The sequence below is a fragment of the Phaseolus vulgaris genome, chromosome 8, assembly GCF_051622355.1.
Source record: "Phaseolus vulgaris cultivar YP4 chromosome 8, ASM5162235v1, whole genome shotgun sequence".
NCBI classification, from domain to species: domain Eukaryota; kingdom Viridiplantae; phylum Streptophyta; class Magnoliopsida; order Fabales; family Fabaceae; genus Phaseolus; species Phaseolus vulgaris.
In genome coordinates, this window is record NC_143505.1 from 54714998 (window position 1) to 54735945 (window position 20948).

General features: G+C 26.8%; 1 protein-coding gene across 5 annotated transcripts; it reads right to left on the minus strand.

Moving 5' to 3' along the window:
• Positions 1 to 4333: 4333 nt before the first annotated feature.
• On the minus strand, positions 4334 to 10003 carry LOC137824322 (bZIP transcription factor (DUF630 and DUF632)). 5 transcript variants are annotated; one of them, XM_068629907.1, is made up of 6 exons: positions 9808 to 10003; positions 7861 to 9016; positions 7389 to 7460; positions 6809 to 7026; positions 6380 to 6603; positions 4334 to 5711 (listed from the first exon to the last, which is right to left on the minus strand). In XM_068629907.1, the coding sequence occupies exons 2-6, from the start codon at positions 8954 to 8956 to the stop codon at positions 4973 to 4975; spliced, it is 2349 nt and encodes a 782-aa protein (XP_068486008.1). In that variant the 5' UTR covers positions 8957 to 9016; positions 9808 to 10003; the 3' UTR covers positions 4334 to 4972. The 5 variants fall into 5 exon arrangements, with proteins under 5 accessions (XP_068486008.1, XP_068486005.1, XP_068486006.1 ...); XM_068629904.1 differs by having other exon boundaries at positions 9665 to 9824; XM_068629905.1 differs by having other exon boundaries at positions 9672 to 9822.
• Positions 10004 to 20948: the final 10945 nt, after the last annotated feature.

Consider the following 20948-nt stretch of genomic DNA (forward strand, 5'->3'; position numbering starts at 1 on the left):
CTACATTCGGAACACATTATTAATACATCCCACCGTAATTTTGGGTGCATCTTTATGAGTCTAAATATTGCAGCATTTACTGTTTCCATGTTTATGTTGTACAAGTGATTGCAGTTTTTCTTCTTCTTTTCTTCCACAACGGCGTATGAAGTTCTAAGTATTAGGTGCAACAAGCTTGGGTTAGCTTGGTTTATTAAAGGATGTTACATACGAAATTTAAAATTATATAAAATAGTTTCTCTTCTCGAACGGGTTTGGGGTCTAGAGAACGATTTCTTCTATATTTTGGTCGGTCACTGACGCTCCAAGCTTCTCGCTTTGCCTTCCTTCTCTCAATCGTCTGACTCCACAGGTGGGAGTGATACCTGCAGAAGACACTCCAACGCTCAAGTTAGTCAAGGTGTCGGCACTCGGGTGTCAGAGTACTGTCGATAATGACGTACCTAGTTTTTGGAATGTGTGCTATTTATATTACCTTAATGAGCCTTTGTCGGTGGGCCGAATTAGGGGGTTGGTTCATGGTTAGGGTTGTACTAAACAACCCTTAATTGTGGATTAATCCTGCTGCCTTGGTCAACCCATAACTCGCTGTCATGGGTCGGTCGGTCACGTGCTCTTCTCATTGTGGTTATGCAGCCGAATGGTCTAGTTCTTGACCGTCCCATTCACACTGTCTTGGTCGTCCAAATACAGTTTCATTCATAATATATTAATATATTTTGTCACTAGTATATATATAATGATAAATATATAATTATATAATAAAAATTCTACATTATAAACTTCTTTTCATAATAATTTATAAATAAAAATATTTTTTATTTTAAAAAATAAGATAAAGTTTGCTGCTCATAATATATTAAAAAATGTTTGTAAGGACTCGTGCTTTTAGTGTCTTAATTAAGAGTGTGTAATAATTCAAAAAGTGGTAATTATTAGATCTATATTATACTTAATTTTTAACTTATTTAATGCAGTGTATTTGTTGTATGAGTGGTATAGATAGTATATGATTTTAGACCTTTAATCGTAGAGTTTGTTTCTGTATTTGGTCTGTGGTTGATTTGAGAATGAAAATAGTTAAACAAATAAAAAAAAGTGAGAGTTGAACTTTTATTTTATTTGGACTAAGAGCAGTTGGAAAACCAAATAGAAAGAAAAAGACGAAATACAAAGAAAAAAATAAAGGGTTTGGTTAAAATGAGCTAGAGTGTTAATACATACAATCACTTTCATTTTTTTTTTCTCTCGTTAAGTTGTTAAAGATTTTAGATATAAGGTCAATTGATAGTATATAAGTGAGTGTAAATCTTATCTTATAAGTTAATTGTATAAAACTGAGTTAGATTTAAAATTTATTTCTTAAAATTATTAGAGTTATATTTAAAATCTATTAGAATGAAAATTTGTTAGATATAGTGCTTAATAGGCATATCAAATTCCTTACTTCAATATTATGAAATTCAAAAGCTAAATGTCATGTTTAGTTTTGTTCTTATTTAATAATTTATAGATATTTGTAAATGTTTGTTTGTTGATATTACATCTTTAACTCAAATGAGGGTGATTTCGCTCAAACAAGCAAAATAATCAAAAATATATTTTTTCTTTAAAGTTTGTGGTTCGAGTGATCTCTTATTAAATGATACATCTCTTGTTATAGTGAGAAAAAAAAAATCTTATTGAATTGAATATATTTTAATTAAGTAATATTTCTATATTTTGTAAGAAATATTTTATTAGTGTAAGTTGGTTTTAAATGCTAAATGATTATATCTATAATTCAAATGTATATTATTACACTTACAACTCTATCTATTCATTAAATTATTTTTTACAAGAGAGGCATAAATGTTTAGTTGAAATATAATATTTACTATATCCATGTATTTAGAATCTAACTTGTGAGGTATTGATAGATATGTATGTAGTTTTAAAATTAAGATAAATATTCATAATATGTTTTATGTGAGATAGAAGTTATCACAAAGCTAATACTATTTTTTGTAAGCATATATTAAATATTGAGTCTAGAGTATTATAGATGGATATCCCAACTTTAAGATAAAGGTATCATATAATATAATATAATGAAAAAACTAATGGAAATTACTTTCATATATTTGTGGATGAGGGTGGAGAATCTACTTCATCTATGTTGGATATTATTTTTACAACTTATCTAAAAATTAAATATATCCTATTGAGTTGTTCCTGTCTTCTCTTTAGTTCCAGTTGTCTTCCTTCGAGGTCCGAGAGGGTGGGGTACCTGCAATGACATTCCGACACTCAAGCCAGACGAGGTATAATCAATTGGTTCAATTTAGAGTTCAAAAACCATTACCTTTCACTATGAGGGTCCCCTCTTATTTATACTTTTCCATTGGACTTTATTCTCTCAAAAGGATTAGCGTAGGCCCCAGTTTCAGTTGTCTTCCTTCGAGGTCCGAGAGGGTGGGGTACCTGCAATGACATTTCGACGCTCAAGTCAGACGAGGTATGATCAATTGGTTCAGTTTAGAATTCAAAAACCATTACCTTTCACCATGAGGGTCCCCTCTTATTTATACTTTTCCATTGAACTTTATTCTCTTAGAAGGATTAGCGTAGGCCCAATGAATATTTAATTACGCTTTGTAACCTTAATTAAGATTAGTGCTCTTAACCTATGATTTGACGTGACTTTGACTAAAAGACCATGTCCGGATTGACCAGTCACTTGACCTTTTGATTAATAATAGAATAAACATTATATGAATAAAATTAAGACCAGAAAATTAGTAATTTGTTCCTATAAAGAATTAAGGACCAATTACATTATATAGATCCAATAATGATAAGAAAACAAAAGGATTTTTCTATAGACAATTTGAAGCTCATATACTATTTTCATGTGAAATATGAAAATATCAAAATTCGTATTCAATTGTAATTAATAGTACTTAATAGCCTTCTCGAAGTTGCAAAATTTAAAAAATATTTGTCTAACTTCTTGGTGTGATTTTTAATATTGTGAAAAAAAAATCTATATAATTATAATTAATATTTATATATTATTTTTATTAGACTTAATTTACTTTGTATGTTAGGTTTCATTTTGAAACTATGATACATACATGAACAATGATGATAATAATATAATTTTAGAATAAAATTTTAAGATATAGTAATAATAATAATGACATATATATTAATTTTTTTTTCAATTTTGAAATACATCAATCTATGTTTCTTTATATCTATTATAACAACAATAAAGCCTAAATCATATATATATGAAAATGTACGTTTGCTATGGTCAGTTTTGAAGACGTTACATATACATTATTTATTTATAAAAATGTTAGATATATTATTTAATCGAATTATGTATTTAAAAATAATTTAATTGTTTTATATTTGTATACTACATTAATTATAATAAATAATAAGAACTAAAAAAAGTTAAAGAGTTAGAAGTAACGAAAAATTTACAGAACCTAAAATATAATAAGATAAAAATTTAAGCTAATTATTAATTTTTACATTACGTATAATTTTAGTATGTTTTAAGGATTAATTCTATATATATATATATATATATATGTATATATATATAGTATTACTTTTATCTTTAGAAATAAAATTAAAATATCAAAATAAATTATAAGCACTAACTAAAACATGATTATTTTAAACTAAAAATATACTATTAAAATAAATTTATTAAAAAATAAATTAATATAATTATATTTTTATATTAAATAATAAATATATTACTTGATTAAATTATGTGTCAAAAAACATAATTATTTTCATTTGAAAGCTTTTCTCGTTACCTTAATAATACTAATTAGTATTTTATACTTTTAGCATTGAACTAACTATAGTTAAAGACTAAAGAAAAGATAGTAAGAAAATATCAAGAATTTAAAAATTAATAAATATCTTTGTTAGACACTAAAACAGACTGAATAAAATTTCATTACTTAACTATCCTATTATGTCCATGTAAAAAAAATCGATGTACTTAAAATAATAAATATATTTGATAAAGCAAAAAATATTTAACATTAAAATTAATGATTAAAAAATGGATCAAATTATAATTTATTCAATCGTATTAGATGCTATTGATTAATCGTTGCAAAATTAAAATTAATAAAATGTTCCAAAAAAGATTAAACAAAATGGGTTAGATATTGATTAAAAAAAGAAACACTTTGTCACCCAAAATTGCTGCATCAATGCAGAGATAAAGGATGTTATTCTTTTGATAACTATTTTAATATTTTGTGCCTAAAAAGAAGATTTAATGGTCTTAAAAGCAGCTAGGGGTCAAAATTATAAACACTTTTTGAGACAAAAAGTTGAATGAACAATTTATAAATGCAAGTTGTTCAAAATGACAATGTGAACTGTTACAGGTCTTGGTTATTTGAGTGTTTTATAAAATTCAAATAAATATTGATAACTAATAATTATATACACATAACATAATTGAAAAAATGACAGTAGCAGTGAAAATGAAGGAGAGCACATGTGATGGTAAAAAACCTTTATCACCCAAATCTTCACCATCAGAACCTTGTGATCACTGCTCTTACTGAATCCTTAATCACTCATTCACAATCTCTGCAGATCAATCTATCAGCTCCCTTATCTTCATTCATAAACTAAGGTACTCCAATGCCATAAGGCTCCTTGATATGTGAAAGTATGCATGAGAGAGTCATTGTACACAATATTTTCATTGCATTTGCATATACAAAGAGATTGTTTCTTGATTTGAACCCCAAAAGGACTAAATGGACAGTAAGTGTGGCAATGAATAGGGTCTTTATCACATCCTACCATGCACAAATGCTCCATCCTGTGGACTTGTATGCTAAACACAAACCTATAATTCTGCAATTCCACAATGTTTCATTGCAAATTATCATGTGGATGCTTATTTTCAGACTTGACCACTTGTGATTGTGACTCTGATGGATCAACTTTGGGATTCAGAATTATGTTGTTGACCATCCTGAAACTGAGAATTCAAATTACCGTTTTGAGACTGGGAATTCCAACCCTGATACTTTTTTACCTCCTTAATGCTTTGCCTAAGTTCTGTGTACATTTTGACAGAACAACCAGACAAATTATTTAATTGACTAAGAAATCGAATCAAGCTTCGTCGAAATTGATCAAAGCCTGTTACCCAGTCCTCTGATACGTCATCTGCTAGTAAACCATCAGCTGATTCGCCACCAATATCAGCCTTCCATGTTGACATATGAGGATGAGCACCTTTTCCTTGATTCTTGTCTTGGTGTGGTAAAAACTGGGCAGTATCTGCAGCCAAACTCTTAATGGAGTCTGCAACATCCTTTACAGGTAAGGTATTAAGTTTACTCAACCAGAACTCGCAGGTGACATATATTGGAGGACCATAACGGATAAGAAGGTCAGGTTGATGCCTCTTTTTTCTCTTGGATGATTTTTCTTGAAGAAGAACACATTTGTTAAGCCATCCGCGTATAGCCTCCAGGTAGAATTTCTGAGCTCCCATCCACTTGGTAAAGCTTGATGACAGAAATTGGAGTTCATTTTCAAGATAGGCAGTAATCTGTCTACGTAATTCAGAATCCATGGTGATTCTAGCATGGCTGTTGTTATACGCTGCTGACATGATTTGAAACTGAAGTTTGTGGCATTCATGCATCACTTCCCACATCCTATACAACCTGTCAACAAAGCATAACAGAAACTGATGAAATACACAAGAAAGAGGTTAATATCAATCAACAAAAGTAAATTTACATGTGTGGACCATCCATCTCTGTGACTATGAAAACATAAGTTGCTTACAGATCCAATCTCAATAAACAATTACTAAAAGTTAAGTATAATGTTACTCCAAATTACGAAAAAGGGTTTCGATGTTATAGTCTTCTGGTAGAAAATTCTATACTGTTTAGCAAGCAGAAAAGCCACTATAGGGATTGATATACATCAGTCGTTAAGTTCAAAGAGACATGACCCATAGTAGAAAGGATCTTCTGATTATGCCCTATTGATAAGAATTTAAACAAGGGTGTAATTCAGTCACCTGAGCTAGATATAGAATGACTTTCACATAAGCAAAACAATGTATTTATGTAATGGAGCTTTTGATTATTGACTATTTTTTTTTTTGGTTAAGTAAATTCATAGCTTCAAATGAATTTATCAAATACAGCAACTTTTACTAAGATATAAACAGAAACTTGCTAATAAAATTTCTCATGGTATTTCGTGTTTGGTCTTCTTGGTGCATCTTTTATTCACTCTGGTATTTATTGTATTATCGAGGCAATGCATGTCAGCACGGATTAGATAGTAAATAAAACAACAAAAAGCTACAGAATCATACCCTTCAATCAACTCCTCAAGCTGTGGTTGAAGCTCTTTGTCCCGTAACTCTTCAATCCTCTTCGATATAGAGTCTATCCTGTGAATTGCAACTCTGATTCTTGAGTGCAGATCCTTGACTGTTGCACGTGTTTTATCAACCTTAGAGGTTTTTTCTCCTTTTGATTCCAGTTGTCTTAAGATTTTACATTTCATGTCGTATTCTTTTCTGACAATCTCACTAGCCTGCTCACAGGAAAAACAATGATATTAGCAAACAGACAGAGAATACGACATGTACCAATGTATTCAAAATATTTTACTGTCAACAGATAACTTCAGGATTTGGTCTAAGATCCAAAACAAGACTTCTGGACATACTATTGCCGAAATATAACATTGAGAAAATATACAAAGGTTGACAAAGTTGTTGATAAGAAGTACAGTGTACCTTTACTTCATCATAGAGTTTCCTTTCCCAAGCATATAGCCTATCCAAGGTAGATGCATGGCTTCCAGAGATCATACAAGAACTATCAAAGAGATTATTTGTATGGTCCTCAACATTGTCAATTGAATTTGCTGCTCCTAAAGGGTTTCTGGATGAGGAGGAACGGGATGATGCCGTCCTGTGCCAAGTTAAGTACTTAACCGAGTTTTGAGCAGGTTCTAGGAAGATTTAAAAAAAAGGGAAAGTTAGATGTTGAATTCAAAATCTATGTTTTGAAAACACAGCAATGAACATTGAATTTAGAAAGAAAATAGATAGGAAAACTTTATCACATGGTCTGGTATATCATAAAAGCCAATTCTCTATGCCACAGAATACACAAGAATCAACAATTTCTTGACCAACACCAACAATAGGCAGATTTAATAATAGGATTGGCAATTCGAATCACTCCTGCTGAGGTAAATGTGTACTCTTAGGGAATACTTTCAGTTTCATAACTAAAAGATTAGTTCAACCCCACAAGATGAGCAATGTTAAGCAAAATAAAAAGATAAACCGTAAAAATGGCTCAAATTACCTTCTGGAACCTGGCCTGGGTCTTCTCCACATGAGAAACACGCCTTAAATAACGAGGATACCACAGAACCATCTGTTACAAATAAGAATTCTCTGGTTTAAATCTTAAAACATTTCATTTTGTAATAAACATCCAAATGCTTCTTTAAAACAGAAAGTGAAGTTTTATCTCAACTCAAGGATATCACCAAGATATTTTAGTAAAATATGTAATGTACCATAATCTTAGTTAATGGACATTCATGCAAGGAGTGGCTGCCCGTGGCCTATAGGGTATATTCTTTTTCTATTTTTGGCTAAGTGTCTAGAGAGTATCTTAAGTAGTAGCATGAATATGGGGAAAAATTGCATTCCAAATCTCATCTATATATTCTACTTGTACTAAAAAGTAAGAGCTGCTAATATTTAATATTCCCAGATGAAAACTGATTAACAGCCAGACAGAAAGAAAAGAAGAGAGACAACAAGATTACTTTCTTTTCCTGGGAATATTGGACGAAAGTGAAATTTGTTTGCTTCAAGCATCCTTGGAACCTCTTTGCCAGATTCTGAAGCTTTATTAAAGAGCAGTTCAATATCTCCCACGCTTGAAAAGAAATTCTTAGGGGTGATTTTATTTTCACTATGACTTTCCTTCTCCATTGGTTTATTTGTTTCAGGTGGAGGCAAAGCTGCCATAGGTGCTGTCTTTAATGTAGATAAATTAGCAGAGTTCCCTTTTTCTCCATTTACTGATTCAACTTCAGAAGCTGAATGTCCCGACAGAGGCCTAGTGGTGACAGGTACAGCATCTGCTTGAACATGACTTGAATTAGCTCTATTTAGATTTTCAAATCTTTGGACTAGAGTTTCTGCAGTAAGCTCTTCATCAAATTCATCTTCAGAGTCCCTAGAGTGTTCCCTTCCATGAGATGAAGACTTATCTTCATCATCTTCTAATTCAGGAATTCCCTCCTCCTCCCTTAGTCTCTGTATATCATCAGCATTCCCAATATCTTGATGCATACCCTTCCCATCTTGAAAAGAAAATTGATGGTCAATGGGATGAAAGAGACCAAAAAAGTCCCATTGTGGAGTTCCAGCTGGAAGAGAGGAATCTTCAAATGCTACACTGGCATTTTGTGTAGTAGTACCTGAGGATGTTAGTATTCCAATAACAGGTACAGGTGGTCTTTCTTCAACTTTCTTAGAAGAAATAGTGCTATGTTTCATATGATTTGCTCGGACCTTACTAGAAGAACTAGGAGGGGAAGAAGTTGGGGAGAATGTTTCATGTTCAGCTGCATCTATGTGATGTGACACAGATGGCGAAGAGAATGAGAGGGTCCTTCCAGTTAAAGCAAGTGGTTGCTCTGGCGTTGCATTAGTGTACAAAGAAGGCTCAATTGGTCCCTCAGGTTCTGTGAATTTTCTCAGAGCTGTTCCTGTATTTTTGAGTGATTGAATATATGAAACATGAGCTGCTGCTAGTGAGCAACGCCCATCGAGTGCTTGTCTCACAAACTTCTTTCTATCACGGCATAGCTGCAGTGCCTTGTCATCCTCCATTTTGGAGCTTGAGGCCCCCATTATGCCAAATCTAGCTGAATTTAGCTTTTCCTTAATGGAAATCCTTCACTGAAGTTCTATCTGTAAATTCATCAAACATTGAATAAGCATAATAAACCAGATCACAAATGTCTTTTTAGGTACACAGAAACATGGTTTTATTTGTAACACATTAAGAAACCGGACATTCTAATAAACAGCTGGTGGAGATGATAACCGTGAAATCGAAACAATGAAATGTCACCATCAATTTTCTTCTGGACACACAAGCAAACAAATATTGCTTCTGATCTGAAGAAAACAATGCTAGTGAAACCACAGCAAGCAGAGGCAACAATTGAAGAGGGAAAATCAGCTCAAACTCCAAAAAAAATCAAAGAGAAAGAGCATCCATTATCCAAAAAGACAGCAATTTTGAAAGTTGAAGTTGAAAGCCAAAAGACAGTGTTCAAAACCCAATGAGAGACAGACAGTGAGTGAGTGCGTGGGGATGCAGAAAGCACCCAAATTTACAGCAAAGGAGACAAATTTCAAGGAAGGGATAAATCATCCAACTACAAAATAGAAAGTGGGAATTTTTTGAGTAATTAGCCAAAAGAAAAGTCGAATCAAACCCACAAAAAAAATCATGTAGCAGGAACAAGGAGGGTACCCATAAAGCAGAAATCACAGTGAAAGAGCAAGAAAGAAAATTGGAATTTGCAAAAAGATGAAAAATTTGGTGGGTACCAACTACCAAGGCTGCAGGGTAGCAAAGCTGCAGGATATGAACTTGGATTTCAGCAAAGACCCATGTAAGAGAATCCTTGACAGAAACTGGATTTAAGAATTTTCAGAGAAGGGAGAGAGAATAATGTTATGAATCTTAATACCATTGCTGCTTCCATGCAAAAGAAACATAAGAGACACATTGAATCAGTGATGCCACCTCCACGCGGGTCCCACTGTCTGCCGAAAGTAGAGCGTGGAAACACGCGCCTGGAGCATTCACAACACTTCAATGCACAAGAAAGCAAATGGTACTATCTTTCTTTTCAAAGGCATCTAATTTTCCATCGTTCATTTTCCATCTCAAAAAAGTGTCTAACTTCTTATATCTATTAAGGAACCAAGAGAGAAAAAAAAAAACACAAAACTTTGATAATAAAGTTACATAAGTGTTGTTTCTTCAGTTTAATATTCAGTGTCTAATACAGTTCAGTTCTGTTATCACAAAAGTATTGTGTGTGACTGTCTAACACGTACATGTTTACTTATTTGTCTGTTTAAAAGATTAAAGAAACACATGCAAAGCTTTAATTATGAACAACATATATACTTATAAAGAAAGAGGCAAAAGATCTTGATTTTTAAACAAGCACATGCACACTATTTGCACATATATGACTGTGATTTATAAAACTAGTAACATTAAAATGATATCATAAATTAAGGTATAAAATACTCAACATTTGCAAAAGGGTGAGAGGAGCTTAATGTGGTAAAGTGAAAGATGATGAGAAGAGGAGAAAAAGAAAAGTGTATGAAATGTGGACATGTGATTAGTTTATTTGGCTTGATGATCTTTTTTGGGTCATGCCTCTAATCGATGCATTACTTTTTTCTGCATCCCTAACTCCAAATTCTTCCTTCCATATTGTAGGGTCACAATAAATGTCACCACATTCTTCAAGCATTGTGTCAGCTTCTTCCTTACATTTAATAAAAGGTAATAATGTAACCTATAAGTTTGATACTTTAATTTTTTTAAATAATAATGTGGTAAAAAACATAACTTTCAACCAGTCAAATCAAAAATCAAACCTTAATTCGGTTGAAACATCAACCTAACTATCATGAAGTGTGTGAATCAGAAAAAAAAATATCTTTTACAATAATTCTACTCAACTACACTAAAATTACCACCTTTTATTTTGTCCTTGTCCTCATGAAAAAAAGAAAAACATCAACCTAACAATACTTTGAAAAATTATTATTAAAGAAATATTAATGATACTAAAACTTTTTGTCTTGTACCAATCATGATTACAGTCAGAAATGATGTAAAAAAAGATAATTATAAAAAAATGACATTTCCATCTTTCACCATGTCAAGTTATTTTTAAGAAATTAAAAAAAAAATTAATTTATATTACATAATTTATCAATTTGTTAACTATATAATGTAATAAGAGTTGATGTTCTTCTTCACATTGGTTTAGTTGGTATTATAAATTCATTCTTTTATACATTTGTTTCTATCTATTTCTTTATATTAACGTGATGTTCTTTTTTTTAATCGCTCCTTAATTTAGTGGGACACCATAACCAATGAATATTGGTAATTGATTTATTGGGTATATTCAATGATGGACATTCCAAAGTCTTGGAATTGTGTCTCTCTTGAAAACTTTGAAGTTCAACCTAAACAATTGAAGATAGTATTTCCAATGTATCAATGTGATAAACATTAATTATCCATTATCTCTTTATGAAGAAGTTTTCCTCTCATTCTCTATATAGAGAGAACTTGTGCGAAAGAAAAAATGTAAGCAAAGGAGAAGAGTAACATAGAGAGAAATGAGATAATAGATATCCACTATAATGTGAGATTAAAAATCCTAGTGAGAAACTAGAGATACATTGTATTTCATCCTTGTGGGGTGAGATTAAGTGTTATTCTTATAGAATGAGAGAAAACAATGTTATAATTCTACTTTCATAAACTAGGAGTACATTGACAATCCATTTTCAACTATAACTAAACCAAAGAGGAGTGAGTCATGATAATATAGTTGGTCATGACTACTCCTCATTACACTCATAACGAGAAGTTCCTTACTAGAAAATCCTCTCGGTCAAGATAGAAAACTATAAAAATCCTCCTATATAGACCTAATAAAGTATGAATGATTGAAACATATATATCCAAAGACATTACTTGTATATCTTAAATGACTAATCATTACTTGAATTTGGATTTTCAAGTTGTTAAGTCATTGTTCGGCTTCTTAAATAATGAAGCATAACTTGAATTTTTACGTTGTTAAGTCAGACGGAGACTTTTCATGTCTTATAACATAATTTACATAATAACATCTTATAACTTGCAAGACATGTAAGTTTATCAATAAAAATAGTTTAAAACCTATTTTACCATAATGAAACATATCATTCATCATCACATATATCAATATTTATACACAAAAATCACAACTATATCTCAATTTTTTGAGTATTATTTAACTTATTTTCTACTATATTTTCATAACTTTGATTTTCAAGTTGTTAAGCCGTTGTCTAGGTTTCTCAAATAACTATACATAACTTGAATTTTCATATTGTTAAGTCACAACTTAGACTTTTCATATCACACAATAATTTGTATAACATAATATCTCATAACTTTCAACACATGTATAACATAATATCTCATAGCTTTCAACACATATAACATAATATCTCATAACTTTCAACACACATAAGTTCATCAATAAAAATAGTTTAAAACTTGTATTATCATAATAAACATATCATTCATCATCACATATATCAATATTTACACACGAAAAATAACAATTATATTTTAATTTTTTGGGCATTATCCCATTTTTTTTTATTATGCTTTCATTTCTTAGACTTCTTAAGCAACAAAACATAATTTGAATTTTCATGTTAAGAAGAAAGTATCTTAAAACGACGTCTTCTCCTTATAGATATTTTTTAAAACTAAATTAAATGTCACTAAGTGAGAAAATATATTTCAAACATATTTTCCTATTTCAAGAAAATATTTTCTTTATTTTATTTTAAGATAATGTTATTGTTTGCAAATGTTGTATACTACATTATAACGAAACTTTTCTATAAATAATGGTTATGTTTATTAGTGTATCTTTATGAAATATGATTAATAAATATTGAATATTTGAATAAGATGAAATCATTGATACAATTGTGTAGGAGTTGAGTAATACAAAAATAATTTTATTTAGAATGAATATATTATAAGTATCAAGTTATAAAATATATAGATGAGATATCAAACTTTACTGAAAACCTAAATTATAAATTATACAAATATTTTAAATGGCAAAAGGTAAATAAATTTTTATGCTATTTATTTAAAAAATAAAATTATTGAAATTTAATATATATATATATATATATATATATATATATAAATAAATAAAAGAAATTACCTTAGCATATGTAAATTAGCAGTTGAGATTAGAATTATGGTACAATGTGATGATCAAAAGATATAATAAATGTTAATATCATATGTTAAAACACGACATTTTCTGGAAACTATGTAATTTTATAAATATTTATATAATTTTTTATAATTGTAGTAAATAAAAAATATATACAAATTAAATATTATAATGTATAATTTCCTCCAATCAATTATATTATATTATATTAAATTACTTAACTCTTATATATACTTAGCTTGAGGTGGTTACAAATATAATTTTATATTAATTATGAATAAAAAACAGAAAAATATTTATATTAAATATATTTCAATTTTTTCAAACAATAATAGAACTAATTAAAATTTGAGAAGATATATATACAATAATTTAATTTTTTAATAATATATATATAAGAAATTATCATTATATTTAATAATGTATTAATATCTTTAATAATATATTAATATCGTAATTAATTACACATAATTCTTAATTATATAATACAAAGTTAAAAATAAATATATTTAATGTACAAAATTGTCATTATATTTATTAAATTAAATAAATATTATATTTAATGATAATAACTAATATTATTAATTATAAGCATATATTTATATAGGTAATTAACATAAGGTTTTTGGACATGGACGTAACCAGAAAATATGTATTTATAATTTTTTTTATTAAGTATAAATTAATGGATGAGTATCCAATGTTACACGTGGAAAACAGTTAGTAGATTTTTATGAATAAAATAAATTCAAATGTAATTGGTTAAGAACAGGAATGATTCAAGTTTAATTTACTTTAATTACTTTTTAACAATATATTTAACATATTATAGATATAAAAGTATATACACGATAATATATATTTATATATATATATATATATATTTTTTTTGTGTAATATAATTTTATATACATTTTCGAAAATTTATTTAATAAATATATGTTATATTTATTAAAATTAATAGTACATTTCATTTAACAATATTAATAATGCTAATTTTAACAATACAATATAAAAGCAATACTCTCTATATATATTGATTATCAAACAATACAAAATTATTTAAAAATATTTAATGTATATAAATTTTGTATGATTAGTTTATCTTTAATAAAAGATTTAAAATAAAGATGTATATTAATAAATAAAAATATACATACTTATTATTTGTCTATGAAAATATTTACTACCTACACTAATATCTGCTCACCTGTTAAACACATGATTATCATTCATAATATAATATAATAAAAGTAAAACATAAAGGTAAATTAATATTTAAATAAAAAATTATGACTTTAAGAAGATATATTGAACACGTAGAATTTATTTAAGTTATTTGAAAGTTAACAAAATTTAGATGTCTTATTTTATTGATGACTTTATTACTTAACATACATTAAACTTTATTTAGATTCAATTACGATGTACGTAATTATCGTTCACATAAATCCAAAATATTTTATTAAACAACTCAATTCTCACAGATTTTCCAATTTTAAGCATTAAAAAAAACATTCAAATATACATATAAATTTATTAAAATATATTAAAATCATAAATATTAAAATTATTTAAATAATACGTAAATGATTGTTATTATTTTAAATGTAAACCTAATTCAAATATTAAATTTCATAATAACACCTTACACGAAGCTCTTATCTTTTAATTTTTAATAAACATAAGTATTTTTAAATCTCCCTAACTCAACATAAAACTGGTATTCACTGAATAAAAATTTTAGTCAAATGATTTCAGATTCCTTTTACTTTTACCGACATTAAATTTTTTTCACGTGTGAAACATATTTTTAATGTAATTATAAAATATTATATTATTATAATATAATTTAAAAATTAATTTATTATGTAAAAAAATATTAATAAGAATTTATTTTAATAACTTCTTTATTATAAATTAGAAGATCTAAAATTTGAATGAAAAATTAAAATTAATTTTATATCTATGTTTAAGCAAAATATATATATATATATATATATTATATTGGTTGAGTCGAGTGAACCCCATCATTTGATATTAATAGTCGACCAATCGAATTAATTTGTTACACTAATAAAAAATAAGAAGATATGTGATAGGTAATATCTTATAAATCCGGTAGACATACGATAAATGAAGTATTTTTTATTTTTATTAAAGATACTTATTAGATACGACTCATAAACAAAATAAAATAACTTACTATTAACACTATAAAGAATCATAGTTATATAAGATTAATGTACGTTTTTTTTATCAATATATCATTTACTTTTATACAGAACACTTACTTTCATCGATCGGGTTAACTCTTGATCAAGTATCAGAGAGCAAGTTCGAAGGAGAAAGAAGAGCAACTGAGGAACCACAAACAATTATTCAAGCCAGTAACAAATACTATATAGGCTATATACAAATACAATATATATATATATATATATATATATATATATATATATATAATTGAAACAAAAAACAACAAAACATTCGTTAACTAGATGAGAAGTAGATAAAGAGAAATGCATAGAGAGATACATTACTATTGAGAATTACAAACATAGATATTGGAAAGTGAATTTTAAGCCTAATTCTATTTTATCAAACCGACTCATAAAATAATGTTACACACATTTAAATACTATAAAATTGTTGGATTCCAATAGTAAAAGATGAATTAAAAACATTATTTAACAATTAAACTAAAGAAAGATGTACAACATATAGCATTCAAATGCATAGTGAAAGATCTAATTTTTTCACATCTTCATTCTCTTTTGAATGAGTTTTACTCTTGAATGAAGAAAGTGGATGCTCCCCATCCTTAAAAAGAAGCGACTCTTGCAATTGATTTTCTTCATAATAATTAGTTGAGTCAAAACTCATCCTTGGCCTTTTTGAAGCACTTGCTATGATGTCAATGTCACACAAGGGACGTTTCATTGCCCTCCTAAGAGTTAAATCCTTAGGAGAAAGTAACTCCAAATGTTGAACTCCAATTGGAGGCACAAAAGTTGGCTTAGCAATATCCTTCATGCCATGAAAATTGTTTGTGTCAACCCTATGAGGGTTTAAATAGTTGAACATTAAGGGGTTATTCCTTTGATGAGGGTGACTTGGAAAACCACTTATTTGACCTTGAAAACCAACATCATTGAATGAGAAATTCTTATTTGAGTGTGATGGAAGGCTCAAAAGATCCATTTTAGAGTAACCATTTTTCTCACTTGGAAAAGCTAAAGGCCACATTTTACCATATGGAGTTGCAGCCATTAATGATGCATTGGTGGTGGTGTTGAAGGAGCAACCATAAGGTGCCATGGATTGAGTCTTCACATCTACAATTCAAATGAAATGGTAATTTAATAAAAACAACAAGACTTTAATGAAGGTTTAAATATATTTTAATCTATATAAAAAAGTTTGGAGTGAATTTGGTTTTATCTCTGAAAATTTTAAAACTATTTTTTCTAGTTCATGTAATTTGAAAAAAAAATATATTATAAATCATCTACCAACAAACATTTTATTATGTGCTTGGATAACAATGATTTGGATGAGGTTGTAACAAGGTTTTTCTTTTATATTTCAAAAACTAAAAATACAGATTTTAAATTTGAAGAATGAAAAGACAAATTTAACCAAAATTGGAGAATTAAAAACATATTGATACCTTGCATGAAATTTTGAATTGGGTCTATTTGTGAAGAAGAAGAACCCAGAAGATCAATATTATGATGATAACCAAATTTATCTGAAGGCAACACTTGATCATATCTTGTTCTTGATGCATGAATGTTGATGTTGTTGCTTGAAGAAGAAGATGCATAAGGCATTGTAGATTGAGTCTTCACATCTTCAACACAGGAAAAAAAACAAATTTATAATCAATCACTTATCTTCAACACAAGACTCATGAACTTTATAAAAATATGAAAATTCATAAAAATTGATACCTTGCATGAAGTTGATGAGATGAGGATAATTCTTAGATCTGTGTTTCATATCTTGAAGTGTCTCTGAGTTAACTCCAAGTGATTGATACTTTCTGGATATTTCATTGTAACAATTATCCTTATGAATGCTTCCATTCTTTTGAATCATTTCTCTCTTCGGAGACAAAAAGTGATTCATCATGAATGTGAAAAAAAATAAAATTCTTAGAGAAAACTCAGAAAGAATTATGATACAGAATATTTTGCATCATTATCACCTATTTATAGTACAATATTCTTTCAAAACATGTACAAAAGGAAATTAAATTCTGAGTCATTACTCATTTATTTGCTTATTTCATATAAAAATGATCAAACCAGGAGTAAAACGCGTACCTTAATTAATCTCGAATTTAATAGCGTTAACATTAATTACAATAAAAGCAGAAAAACACCAGAGAATAATTAACTAATTGTCGATTTATATTTTTACATAACTTCAAATATACTTAATTTTTGTCACAACTTCAATATATAATTTGGTAATTAATAGTTGTAACTAAACTTTGTTCCATATAATCCATTTCTTCATTTTACATGAGTTAGATCCAATATCGTGATATTAGATTCTTTCTGAATTAGGATGCAAAATAAATAAATAAATAAATAAATAGAGAAAAAAATTAAAGAATATTATGAGTACATGCATTTCAAAGTTTTGTTTATTATATATTTAATTATATTTTATGTGGAAAATGTTGAGTCTTTTTAAAGGGGAAAAACAATTTTTTTTGGAAATAACAGTAAAAATTTAAAATTTACTATATAAAAAATATACAAAATATGCATATATACAAGAAGAAAAATAAAATTTTAATAATTTTTTAAATTTTGTTTAAATTCTGTTAATTATTGAGGTAATTAGACTTATCTTTAATAAGTGACATATGTTCATTAAAAAGGATAACCTTAATCTACTATCAACCTAGAAGATCGATTTTAAATTTTAAAGTAAAGAGTAAAAGGTCTTCTAATTAGTTAATTACATGTTATTGTTATTTTTTTTAACAAATACACGTGACATTTATTAATTAAATATCAAACACATTTTATATTAAAATTATTTTTTATTTATTTCACTAAATCACTAATTACCGTTTTTGCCTACATATACTATCAATTACACAAAACTTAGTTTCAATTATTTATTTGAGTATTTATAGTAAAAAATCAACTTCCTATGCCATTTGCATTAATAAAATATATTAATAAAGTGATCATATTAGATTAAATGTTAGCATATTTATTTAATAATACTATTAATGTTGATTTTATATCATATTTAATCATACTTCAATTAATAACACAGCAAATTATTCATATGAAAAATACATTAAACACTGTATTAATATTTGTCCTCAAGACTATTCTTTTATTCACTGCTTTAAAATATATTTTAAAGCAATAAAAAAGTTCATGAATATGTTTGATGAATAATAAATAGAACTAACGATTTTTTAAATTTATAATTAAATTTAAAATATAACATAACAGTTTATATAAAACAATATAGAATTTAGTAAAACTATACTGCTCTCAAAACTTTTTGCAAATTTGTTTTATAATAATAATAATAATAACCATAATATGGATATGGATATGGATATGAATGAATATATATTGGTATTAAGTTTTGTAATAACTATATGTATTTTCTAATATATATATATATAGAGATTACACTAATATATATTTCAACTTTTATATTTTAAAACACGTTCGATTATAATAAATTTATAAATTTATATTACATTAAATTTCATTTCGATTAAAAATCACAGTTTATAAATATTTTTAAAATAGTAGAAAGTACTTCATATTTTTAGTGTATAATTTGATTTACATACACGTATTAAATCCTGTAACACTGATTACATTTTTCATATACATATAATCATATAAAAGTCATAAATTTAATTACATACTAAATTAAGTTAATCAAAATATTTGACTTTATAATAATACAAAATAATTATGTATCATGTTTAATAAATATAAAAATTAATCAAATATAACAAAAATATTAATTTATGTACATACTGAATTTATTAATATTAACTAATCCTATGATGTCTGGATTAATAGAATTAATTATATATAATATTTAATTAATATAACAATTAATAAATAGACAAAATATTAATTTATATAAATAATGATTTAATAACATTAACTACTACAATGATATCCGCGGCGTCATTCTGTGTGCTCTATCCAACACAAAGGCAATATCAATTTCCACAGTATTTTATGCTTAGGATTTTAGTTCTTTAAAATATTTTATTAATAATAAAGATAAAAAAATATTTTTTTTCAATATAAATATATCTGTAAAATAATTTATAGAAATTTATTTTAAATAAAAATTAAGAATGTAAATTAAGAGAATATAGGTACACATTTTTACATTTATATTCATATATATTTCAAATTTTCTAGTATAAAATATGATCAAAATAATAATTTATCAATAGAAATATGAATATATTATATTAAAATACATTTCACATTTTCAATTTTAAAATCCACTTTATAGACTACTTTTAAAACAATAATAAAATAAAAAAAACCTTTTAATGTGTCATTTAAAATAAAATAAATAGGTATTAAATTATTTAATATTATATTTATTTAAACATAATAATTTAATATAGATGGACTCAAAAAGTAATAAATTTAATGAGTACATTTAAAATTTATTAAAATTAATCAATATATTCTATTTATAAATATTATTAAAGTTAATTATCAATAATATTTAGGAAATACAATAATTAATTCAATAAACATATTCTTAATTTTATGTATACTACATTAAATAGCACTAGAGAATACATGTATAGAATAAAATAGATTGAGTGCTTCATTTAAATAGACTTGACCAATTTAAAAAATAATAAAACTCAAACTTAGTCTATTTGGTGTCTTAGACTAATTTTTAATATTTGGTCAGACTTTTATTTATTTATTTTGACTTTAATTATTAGTTTCCTTAGCAACCTATTTAATATTAAGTTTTTTACCTAGGTATGTCATATTTATAAATATACTAATTTTCTAATAGGTCAATGGATTTTCATATAACTGAATTAAAAACTACAAAAATTAAAACTACTACTACTCAAGTTATGTTTTATAAGTATTGAGTTTAACTTTTTTACATGTTAAACTTGCTTTACTACTACTCAAGTTTCACAGTAACTTCTTTAAAATGAAAATCAATTTTGGATACAAATTTGTAAATAGAGTTATCCCTCAGTAAAATATAATCTTATAGACTTGTTATTTTTTTTTTATAATGCTATCCTACTTAATATTTAAATACTAAATAATCACAAATATAATGTATTATGAAATTTCTTCTATTAATAATACTATAGAAATTTCTTCTATTTCTTTATAATCAAACATCATTTATTTTTATTATATTTCTCACTTATTTCTCTTATTTTTTCTCACTATTTTTCCTCCATCTATTTTTTTTCTTCCCAACTAAGCACTAAACTTTAGCTTCTCTACATTAAGATTGTGAATAATTTATTTACTTGCATAAATAAATAATCATTTTCTTTATTACACTAAATCAGACAGAATTGGCATATTTGGTGAGGTAAAATAATAGTTTAATTATGTTTTTTTAAAATTTAGGATAAATATTTTTTTAATCCCTCAAATTATAAAAAAATATTCTATCTAATTAAATTTAGTAAAATGTGATTTTAGTTCTTAATACTAAATATGACTAAAATTAGTTTTAAAATATTTTATTTTTCAAATTTAATGTTTATAATTGAAAACATTTTTTTTATCGAGGGACGATAG